Source organism: Limulus polyphemus, unplaced genomic scaffold, assembly GCF_000517525.1.
Source record: "Limulus polyphemus unplaced genomic scaffold, Limulus_polyphemus-2.1.2 Scaffold37, whole genome shotgun sequence".
NCBI classification, from domain to species: Eukaryota; Metazoa; Arthropoda; class Merostomata; order Xiphosura; family Limulidae; genus Limulus; species Limulus polyphemus.
This window is the reverse complement of record NW_013665647.1, coordinates 1,317,910-1,329,928: the sequence shown is the minus strand read 5'-3', so window position 1 is coordinate 1,329,928 and position 12,019 is coordinate 1,317,910. Positions and strand designations below refer to the sequence as shown.

Below are 12,019 nucleotides of genomic sequence, written 5' to 3'. Positions count from 1 at the left end.
AAGCCGTCTCCAGCCATTATTAGTCTCAAAGTGGGTTCCTCGTCATCGAATTAGTAGTTAGTTGTCGATATTTATTGTTTGTGACACCTGTGTTGGTATCACTCGTGCGTTTCTACAATTGCTTCCAATACAGTACAAAAAATTAAAATCCAATATTTTCATTTTTACACCTATGAAATATAATAATTCGTATTACTGTAGGAAGGTTTTCTGATTATCAACTAGAACAACAAAAAAAACGTCATCTTAACTTAGAACTGCGTAAATGAAATTGGAAATATCATTTCTGATGTTTTGTAATTAGGTTTAGTAACTTGGACCGAAACAGTCAGCTTGATAGGCTTAGGCTGCTAATGCTATTGTTATAATTTAATTACATTTTCAAATGCTTTCTCTGTAGTCCTTTCAAAGAAGAGTTTCAACTAACAATTCTGTTAAACTAAGCTTACCTTCGCTGTGACGTAAAGCATACCGTTTTCTTTTTGAATAGTAAGAAAGTCAGAAGCGGTCACAAATGTCACTCTATTAGTTTGAGCTGTTTTAGCGTTTTGACAGGTTTTATTTATTAATATTTGTGTGTTTTCGTACATTTTCGTGGATTTGTTTGAGTATAGCTTATATCCATAACATATTTTTTAAACATACAAATTGGTTAAAATGTTAACTACAAAAGCTATAACAATAAAAATATTATATTAGATATCCCAATCTAAATTTGTAAGTTTTATGGTCTATTTAAACCAATCAGCAAACTATAGAAATGTATACTAAGCTGAACGTTGTATATATAGCATTATTTATGCACATTGGGTGATTTCAATTGAATTATGTATGGAAAGTTGAACATAATTAAAATCCTTCGCGTTGATTATGCATCCCCGAGTGTCATTTAGTTTTTTGGTGAGTTTTTGCTAGTCTAGAAGTATTATGATTTGAAAGATAAGGAGACAAAACTGAAATTTACTATTGTTTAAGCAGCAAGAAGATAACAACGGGATTCACTCTCTTACACTTCCGTCGATTTCCGAGGACGACGAAGACGATGATAGTGACGGCACGACGCAGGCTTCACCATTGATGTCGCCAGTTGCATCTTCAACTAAAGGGGCTTGTCGCTTTGTAGTAATAGGGTAAGTTATTATCAGAAATAAAAAGGATATCTTTGTTGTATAAACGTTGTAAGTCATCTTAAATAAACGAGGCGCTAGCAAATCATAGACCTACAATGAATAACTTGAAAGGTCAAGGTGATTCAAAGTGCATAGCCCAGAACCTACAATGAATACCTTGAAAGGTCAAAATGATTGAAAGAGCATAGTCCACAACCTATAATGAATACCTTGAAAGGTTAAGGTCATGTAAAGTGCATAATCCATAACATACAATGAATACCTTGAAAGGTCAGGGGCGTGTGAAGTACATAGTCCATACACATATCAAACCTCATATCTAACATATATTTCCAGCTTCATATGAATGTTTGTTTGAATCTCCATTTTACTAGTGAGCTCTAGGTTCTACATTTATCCATGTCGCGTATTTCCTTTTATTCTGAATATGTAGAATATCATTTCTTTGACGTAAGCACTTGGCCAGCTGCTAGAAAAACGTTTCACTGAGTTTCATGTAACGTTAGATCTCTGTGTAAATATGTTTAAAAGTAAATCTAGATGCTTATCATAAACAAGTTTTTACAAATAAAAACGTGTTAGTTTAATAGATAAAAAAATAGTTTTATTAGCGAAACATATAAGAAAGTAATAAAAGTCTGAGTAGTGAGAGAAGAAGAAGAAGAAAGAGTAAACAAAGGCTTAATAATAACATAACATAATGTTCTGGGACAACATGAGACCTATTGGTCCATTTCGGCTGTTCCATCCTCTAAACTAAATTGAAATAATTAAAAAACATATATTAAAGCCAGTCCTTATCATTCATATACTTATCAAGCTTTTTCTGAAACTCACTTAAATTTACTGTCTCTACAACATCTGAAGGCATCTCATTCCAAAGGCCAACCACCCTGTTAAAAAAATGAAATTGTCTTAGCTGAAGATGACTACTACCTTACCAAAATGTACACTTGTATTCTCTAGTTCTACTATTCTCACTGTTAAATATGAAAAAATATGATGCATCAACAGTATCAATTACCTTTACAATCTTAAACACCTCAATCAGATCCTCCAACTCTTCTTTTTTCAAGCATGCCCTCTGGTGTTCCATATAATTCTCCAATATCTTGTGTTCTACACATTATTATATAGACATACATGTGGTATATGAAACATACTAGGCATTGTAATTTTTGGGTTTTCCTTCTGATGATATCTATTTATAGAACTGCCCGACTTTTTCATATAGGTGGCGCAGGGCGCACATTAGACACACGAATAAAAGACCTCCAAAACTTCTAATAATACATGAGTAAAAACAGCTTTAATATTTTCGTCAAAAGCGTCACTGTACTAAAAAATTAACCATAAATTAATAAAATAAGAATTATAGAAGCCTTAGTAATTAAATATAACGAACCTACTATTAACAAATACTCAGGCACCAGTGTATGTTTTTAATTACAATTTCCTCATATTTTTTTCAACCTAGCTAGACCCCTGATATACATACACAAACTATAATACTGCCCTTACAAGTGATTATATATTCTGAAGAACAACTAACTGTTTGTTGGTAGATTATTCTTTAAAATACAAAAATAAGTTAGGTTACGTTTTAGCCTAAGCTTCGTATACTTGACAATGATCTCATAAGCGATTAAAACATACATCTCGATACAGTTGCAAACTCATGAAACGAAAACACTACCTGAGACCTACAGATCTGCTGAACAGGTTCTACCATTGAGTTTATACCTCAGTATGTAGACAAGACAAATGACTATATGTTAATACAATAATTTGTGGGCTGAGGGTTTCTAGAGTACTCCAAGACTGTTGCTGATAAGAATATCCCAACCCTAGTTGATGTCACCCATAGCCAATAAAAGGAAACTAAAGGTGCCACTGATGGATGAAGTTATCCAGCTAGAGCACTTTACCAGGAGATATAAAAAGCATTAAATGGTGAAGTTTGTGGTATGTGGTACAGACAAGAGCTTTTCACCAGAAAAAAAAAACATATTTCTACAGTCATAATGGATCATACAAAAATGGAGAACGAATTTCCTATGATGACTGATTGCTCTGCATTCCAAAAACAGAGATCAAATATTTGTTTAAATGGAGAATCCCAGAGCACCAATTCAGTACTCTTGATTTTGTTAGTGCATCTGCTGTGGTTTGGAGCCAAATGATGCTTGTGATTCCTTGTTTTTACAGTCACAGGTCCTTGTTGATTAATCACTCTCTCCAATATTCAAAGATCCAGGGAAGACTTGAATTACTTCCTTTAATGTTTCAAACAGTTTATTGTTTGGAACGGTAGTGCAATTCATTATATTGAGTCTTAATGGACCAGGTAATTGAATAATTGGGTGAGGAAATCAAAACAATTCACAAATCCATATTATTTAATCTTAAAATGAAAAGAGTATATGTGGCTTGCCTGTGGCTACATTTTGATGCATAAGGTTCTCTCATCTGTTGCTGTAGTAATTGTTTTGAACACATAGTGTACATCACGATGATGTATCGCGAAATAGAGCAGAATAAAACTAGCTGTATACTAACCATGTTAGGTTAGGAAATATTGTTTTTGTTAGCAAGACGTGTGTTCAAAATCTTGTAGTTAGTGCTAGTACTATCTGGTAGAGTAGGAATAACATTTCTGTGGAGCAGACTACACAATAGATAAACCGATAAACAGGTTGTGCAGCTGATGTTATTAGATATAATGCCTAGAACATTTACAAATGGCAGCACTGTTTGCTTTCCAAACATTCGGATAAAATTGTGCAATGAACATTGGGAAAGTGTATATTTGAGAGACCTTCTGAGATTGTATGTGTATGTGTGTGTGTGTGTGTAAGAGCAAAATGTAAGTAACCTTTATACATGAGTTACTGGTATGTGACTGTACTGAATGTATATATGAGCGAAATCTTATAGGCATAAGATGTTTGTTCTAATGGATTTCTATAGTCAGAAGCTAGGTTCCCCTATGAGCATTGGCTTTGTTATTATAGCAACCAAACAACTGTGGAAACTAATATGCATGTGAGTTATAGCTGACTTAGCTGTGGTAGTTTAAGAATAGCTATATGCTTGGCAAGTATATAGCCTCATACTAAGCCTGCTAGACTGAAACATTAAAATAGGCTTTCAAGAAATTCTATACAGGCAATATAACGAGGGCACACACAACCTTATAAAAATGATACATAATGATGTAAAATTTGCTCTTAGAGTAGATATAGTTGTGATCAGGCTGTTACTACTTCTTGGAGCTGAACTTCTGATTAGCCAGAATTCAGGTTCATTTTCAATCCTGACTTTTGTATAAGAACATATTGAATATCCAGCTTGACTCACAATTTGAGGGTCGCGGGTTCAAATACCCGTCACCGAACATGCTTGCCTCTTTCAGCCATGGGATGTTATAATGTGACGGTCAATCTCATTCTTCGTTGGTAAAAGAGTAACTCAAACATTTGCTGTGTGTGGTATTGACCAGCTGTCTAAATTAGTGACGGCTAGTGCAGATAGCCCTCGTGTAGTTTTGCGTGAAATTTAAAACAAACCAGACCTGTTAAAATGAAATTAATGCCCAAGTGTCCCGAAATGTTACTATATTGATTTTTCTTGCTCCAGCAATCTCTCTCACTTAGCATGGAAGATAAAAGTTTCTGTTTGGCTGTCTTGATGACTTGTAAAGTACCGTAGTCTCCCAAAATTCCTGGAGGTTATCTTTATGTTTTCCATGGCTGAAAAGGAGACAATGGGTGAAGAGTTGTTGACAGCTGGCATGTCTAGCACATAAGCTCTTGTAGTAATCTCAAACATATTAGCTTTTCCAATGACATCATCGACCACCTCTCAAGAAACAAAGCCACTACATTATTCTCATTCAGAATTTCTACAGATTTTGGCCACTGAGAACTCTCTCTATTCAAATAAACTCTGTCTTAATCGTCAGTGCACGTATGTTCCTAATGACGCTGTTTAATATGCATTGTTTACCACTTTGTTTTACTCTGTACTCTTTCTTGAACCTAATCATTCAGAAATTCAGTGTTACTCCGTGACACATTTGCCTGTTATCTGCGGTTATTATTGTTAATTGTAAGGTAAATCAGTGTACTTGAGAATACCACATGCATTATATATATATATATATCTTTAGGTAATTAATTTGTTAAATCAAGGTAAGTTTGGCTCTAATGACTGAACAAAGCATTTCATTCGTAAACTGAATAAACACTTCGAGTAACTAAATAAGTATAATTTACTTCTAGTTCTTAAAACAATCATCTACTTATTTGATGATAAACGTTCAATTACTTGTCTTTAAACAGTTATCAAGCAGGTAAATGTATTAATATTTTTATCTCTACAATATATAAGGAAATATATCTGTATTGTATTGTAGGCTGTCATATATCGTATGAATGAACTATTAACTGAAATTATAATTTGTTATCACTAATTTAAACTGTAAACAATATAGACAGAATAGGAAAAAAATATTCACTAATAAAACTAATAACAACATTAAATATTTTAACATAGCCTTCTTAACTTGAAGAAAGATACCGTCTACGCTAAATATTTGTGTGACAAATTACAAAATTACAGACAAGTTAGAGTTTGTTCAGTTCATTTCTTTGTTTACACTACACTAATTGGAGTTTGTTCAATTCATTTCTTTGTTTACACTACACTAATTGGAGTTTGATCAATTAGTTTCGTTGTTTATATCGCACAGGTTGGAGTTTGATCAATTTTTTGTTGTTTACTTCGCATTGGTTGGAATTTGGTCAATTCGTTTTGTTGTTTACACCATCCATGTTGGAATTTAATCAATTCGTTTTATTGTTTACACTGCATAGGTTGGAGTTAGATCAAATTATTTTACTGTTTATATTTTACAGTTTGGAGTTTGATCAATTCATGTCTTTATTTATATCTTACTGGTTGGAGTGGGTCAGTTAACTTCGTTGTTTATATCGCATAGATTGGAGTTTCAAACAATTCGTTTATTGTACTTATTGTATATAAAAACTAATTTTCATATTTAGACTCAGGTTTTAAAGCTTTATTATTATGTATTTATATATTTGACATGTTTTGTAGATTATTGTTGTAATAGATTCTCTTATTTTAAATTAATATTTGTTAGTCTCAGATCTTCTATCTCACCTGATGATGTCAGGTAAATCTGGTGAAACGTTGCGACAAAATAAACAAAAGTTTTACTCTATATAACCGATAAAAACTTTGTCTGAAATGTAAAGAAACTGATTTTTTTCTAATATTCAATTCGTTTATTTGTTTCTTTGTGAAGTCAAGCTATAAAACAATCCAAGTTAGACGTACAGTAAATTACTTGTTTAGATACAGGGTACATTTAGATCCAAATAATAAAAATACACTATTTAACTGAATATCAGCAAATTTCATTCAAGGATGAAAACATTCATTATCATGATTTGCTAATATTTTTTTGTCTCCAAAGTAGCTCTAATTAGTTAAGCTTATTGAGTTTGAGATTGTAGATTTAATAAAGATAAGTTATAGCCACTTAAAGTACACAGAGTGCGAATGATAAATATTAGCATTCTATTATACTTTTCTCACTAACACAGTAAATTAAAATGATAAAATACTAGTATTACTTAACTATTTATGTTGAATAATACACTCTACTGTTTGAATTAAACTAACTCATAATGAACATATAGATACAGAGTTATTCATTTACATTCTATTTTATTTTTTATCTTCTAGAGATGAAAATTCTGATAAAAAACTGAAGATTAATGAGTCTTCAACTCCTCACGTTCGTCGACCAATCTTCACGCGCCCAGCTTGTAGGAATGAAAAGCTTGGAGCTGCAGCCACTCATCCAAACCTCGGTATAACATTAACTAGAACTTAAGATCAAACATTTGAAACACTTAAAAAAAAACTCTGAAAAGATAAAAAATTACCAATTAAAAGCAAGTAGTTTTCTGAAATCACTGACAACGTACATAAAACTAATCGTTTTGTAAAAGTTCAGGCTTAATTAACATAGGGCATGATAAGTGGTCAGCGTGCAGGGTTCTGCATCTCACGCTGTCTGAAGAGGACGCACGAATGTGTCGAAACTAGATTCTCTAATATCAGACTTGTGACAGTTTGTTCCGTTTGCTGTAGCAATATGTCTTAGACAAGTTCAGCTGTGGAGGTGTTTTGGGTGTGAAAGTAAGTTCGGTTACAAGGCTATGAGTTGCCACATATACTACGTGTGCTTCTGACTGGTTACTCTCTCTCTGGTCAGCGTGTTCTAAGCTAGGGGGGGTCTTTGATCTGGTCATTTAGTCAATAATATATATGTGCTTAGACTATAGAGAACTTTGGACAGACATTTGAGTCTAAGGTAGACTTAATAGGATAGTGCTAAGTCAGCTTTTTTCTACTCTACTATTTCTATCAAAGAGTCTTGAAATTCTTTAAAGGTATGTAGCAAGCGTTCTGTAAATAATATACCTATTGGTTTGTAGCAGGGACGGCTGTGTGTGGATAGTAGACCTTTGCACGAAATTACTAAACACATAAACAAGTGTTATAAGTGTTATTTTATAACAGGTTACTGCTGTTACAGTAAGGAAGAAATTTTTAAAACAGATACGACGTTTCGATCACTGGTAAGATCATTTCCTGGAACACAAGTTTTAACGATAAAGGAGGTTTAGTATTTAAATCAACATTCAAAAGTCTAACAATGTATTTAAATTTTAGAATTGATAGTGGTTACTTATGCGTGTGCATATCAATCCGTGTGAACTGACAGATTATTTAATTGTGGCTGAACAAATAGAGAATAAATATGAAAATGTGGAAATGTTGTGAGAATTTTTACATGAGATTCTGGGAAATAACGAACAAAAACATATAAAGATGTGCCTGTGTATTTGTTACTTGTGGGATTGTTTGATTTTATTATTAAGGTTTATTATTATTATTATTATTCTCTGGTTTTTCTTCTGTTAATGTCAGGTTCATGTTTTACTGCGGTGACATGCTTTTCAGAAAAGGTGTGTTTGTTTGTTTTTATGTTCATGGACTTTATGTTCTTTTAACCTGATGTTCAAAGTACTCCGTGTTTCACCTATGTAAAAAGCTGGGCAGTTGTTACCGTTTATTTTGTAAATGTCTCCTGGTGGGGGTGGGTTCGTCATTTCGCACAACATTTCCACATTTTCATATTTATTCATTTATTGTTTGTTTTTCCTGTTCAGCCATAAATAAATAATCTGTCAATTCAAACGGATTGATATGCACATGCACAAGTAACCATTATCAATGCTAAAATTTAAATGCATTGCTAGATTGTTGAACGTTGATTTAAAACCTTCTTTACCGTACCCCCCCCCCCCCCCAGTGGCACAGAGGTGTGTCTGCGGGCTTACAACGCTAGAATCTGGGTTTCGATACCCGTGGTGGGCAGAGCACAGATAGCCTTTTTGTGTAGCTTTGTTCTTAATTACAAACAAACAAACAAATTCTTTACCGTTAAAACTTGTGTTCCAGAGAATGATCGCACTAGTGATCGAAATGTCGTACCTGTTTTGGAAATTCCTTCCTTATTGTAAATACTGTGACATGTAATAAAATAAAACAAACAAATAGTGTGATTTTTTTCTTTTCAGTGACAAATAATAACGTATAAATCATACTGTTGATTACTTGTTAGCTGTGATAAAAGAGACTGGAAATAAATTAAAATTTGAAGTTTAATTATTTTCTTTGAATTTATAATCGACGTAAAAGGCTAGAATAAGAATTACTGATGGTAAAACAAAAAAATTAACTTTATCAAGTCGAATTCGTTTTTCAAGAATACTATTAAAATGATTAAATTTTCTATTAATATTAAATAAACTTCATCTTTTAATCTTGATTTTGATAAAGCGTAATTACTTACTTGGGATCTGCAGAAATGAATTAATAAATCCAATTTGTGTGTAATCTGAGAATATATCTAATTAATCATATATTATTACATATATAGTATCCCTTCTCCGAGATAATGAACGCTTATGAACATAATTGCTATTATCTTTCAATTTTAAAGACTAAAAGTATTAAAAAGAAAATCCTTCTAATCATTCACTGCTAAATTAGTGACGATTAACACAGATAGCCCTCGTGTAGCTTTGCGCGAAATTCAAAACAAACCAGACATGTTAAAATGAAATTAATGTAAAAACAAATATTTTTCTGAGAATTCACAATTTTGATTATTTTGGCTCGAGTTATACTTGATTTTCAAAAACGTTGAAGATGATTTGCATCCTTGATATTTGTAAATGTTCTGTAATACTTAAATTATGTTATGGCTTTACTTGCTAATTATAGTGGAGTCATTCCGAGTTTGATGTATGACTTATTACTCACATACTGATGAGACTGTTTCTGTCTGTTAATTGTTAAACCTATAATGGATCTCTCGTTATTTAAACTCAACATTAGGATTATATCCCATACAGACTGCTATCTAGTAAATGGGTTTTTACAAGTACAAATGCTTTACTACACTTATATCATGACGAGAACGACACACAGGGTCATGTGAGTTATTTTTAAACAATAGTTTACGCATAGAAAATATTTATTATAGATAATGTACCGATTTCTTCGTTTTGAGATATATAGGATGTTGTTAGATTTATTCTATTCTATATATATATCCTCAACCAATAATGAACATGTAAGCAGCCCAAGATCAATGGAACATATTAATCCCCAATATAAAAGCAAGTACTCCAATTTAATATATTGTTGAAACAGCCAGAAGTTTTAATTTCTTCAACCTATTATCACACAGTACCTTTTCATGACACTACTTCGAACTGCTTCAAAATGATACCTATTAATGATGGATTATTTGCGATAATTATAGAGATATATCTACATATAGATGTGTTATTTATAAAAAATAGATTAAAGAAAAATCTGCTTAACTGATCTTTTGGAACAACCATCTAAATTTATTTTACGTTTGATGCTTAATATAATGACACATAAATGACGGTATCTCTTAAATTCATTTTCATTCTCTCTAGGACGGTCTTTGGAATTGTTCGAGCTACGAGATGAAGTAGAAACAACCAGAAGCAGTGTTGAGAGGTTAGACAACCAGGTATCTGTACTGACACGCGACGTAACAACTTTGAGTCAAGAAGTAAGGACTACTATCTCTTTGTTACAACAACTGTGCTCTTTTGGCGGACTAAGGCCCCTATCATCTCAATCTTGTGATATACCTATAAATATGAACACCAGTGCCGCACCAGTTCGAAGTTTGAGTCAACCAATAGGATTAACATCAGTAGATGCTCAACAAACATCCAAAAGTTTGAGTAACAAGAAAACGTGTGGGACACAAACTGACCGGTACCTTCTTCACTGTTTCTTGGGAAAAATTGGTGATTATAGTTCACCGCCACCCAATTCCGGTTATTCATCTTGTTCTTCGAATGATGAACGAGTCCGTTTTATCGTTGGAAACGTGGCTACAAGAGGGAAGGATGACTGTGAAAGTGTATCAGATGATAGCGTTTTGAGAAACTCGTTCCTGCTAAGTAGCACCAATTCTCCACGAGAGCTTAACTCCTCTTATCGGTTGAACGTATCATGGAATACACCAGAGAGCGAGACACCCGATTCTTTGGCGTCTCCAAAATCGCCAGAACGTTCAACCACAAAAGAAGCCCAAAGTCTAACGAACGAAGAGGCAAATGAGGAGACAGTCTCGATAAGAAGACAGCTTTCCACCGAATGTTAGTAGTAGAACCAGAGACAGAGAGAGAAAAGTCCCTTGTTTATAAACACAATCTCATCAGAAAAAAAATGAAAGTGTGATTGTATAAGGTCTCTAAAACTCATATAAAGGTGACCAAACTTAACATGCTTCTTAAAATAAAGTTTAACGTTTTAAATCATTTCAACTTAAATGAGTAGGCAGAAGACAGTGGAACTGAAAGTTATCATTTATTCCTTGCAACACATGAATTGATTAGCTATAGATATCATAAAAAATCAGCACTGATAGAGGTTGTTAGCGCTTCCAGCCAACTTCAACTAGGGAATTTAATAAAGTAAAATAATTACACGTTACACCTTTTCTGATAAATCTAAATAAATATTTGTATGTACAATCATGACGCATGTTTAAGATATCCAGCTGGGACATGAAATGTCAGCTCTGTAGCTGGATATCATGAGGTGTAAAGAACTATTGGTTGTTTTTATGAATCTCAAAGGTTTCTTTGAGGACTTTTTTTTGTTAATTTATAATATATTGAAGATGTTGTATAACATGTTGTTAAACTAAACAAAGACGTATCTACAATATTCTAAAACAAAACTCTAAAAAGCTGAATAACCTTTTACGATGTGCTAGTTTATCTTCTATTGAGTAGCATTCTATGACCGTGATGAAGTCATAACAACGTAGAAAATAAAACTTTATATCTTACTTGGATTACAAATAATTTATTTTCATAATAATAATAATGTTTATGCCTGCATCACTTTGAATTCCAATAATCTGAATGCTTCTAGATGGTAGACTTTTCATCCATTTCAGGTGTCAGAGAATCTACCTGATCAAATTATTGGATTCTAGTACTTGTCATTCTATATTAATCCACATTGTGTGTAAGTTTGTTCATTTGTTTGTCCGCGAACTCTGCCTACAGTTTGGGAGAAGTAGGGCTAAAGTAGGAAGGCGGACTTGGAGTAGCCCAGGAGTGTTCTTATCTATGACCGTCTACAAATGGGGCACCAAAGGAGGCTAAAACGCCACGTTATGTTGGGGAGGGGCAAGGAGTAGGTTTGTAGAGTCGCTAAAC

At 33.1% G+C, this 12,019-nt stretch overlaps 1 protein-coding gene across 1 annotated transcript in view; it reads left to right on the top strand.

Annotated features, from left to right (window-relative positions):
* Window positions 1–11,387, top strand: part of LOC106461216 (potassium voltage-gated channel subfamily H member 8-like) — a 132,571-nt gene extending 121,184 nt beyond the window's left edge. Inside the window, exons 13-15 of the mRNA XM_022388329.1 lie at window positions 979–1,130; window positions 6,906–7,033; window positions 10,229–11,387. Of these exons, the coding sequence (XP_022244037.1) occupies window positions 979–1,130; window positions 6,906–7,033; window positions 10,229–10,950 (1,002 nt within the window). The 3' untranslated portion in view covers window positions 10,951–11,387. The remainder of the gene's footprint in view (window positions 1–978; window positions 1,131–6,905; window positions 7,034–10,228) is intronic.
* Window positions 11,388–12,019: the final 632 nt, after the last annotated feature.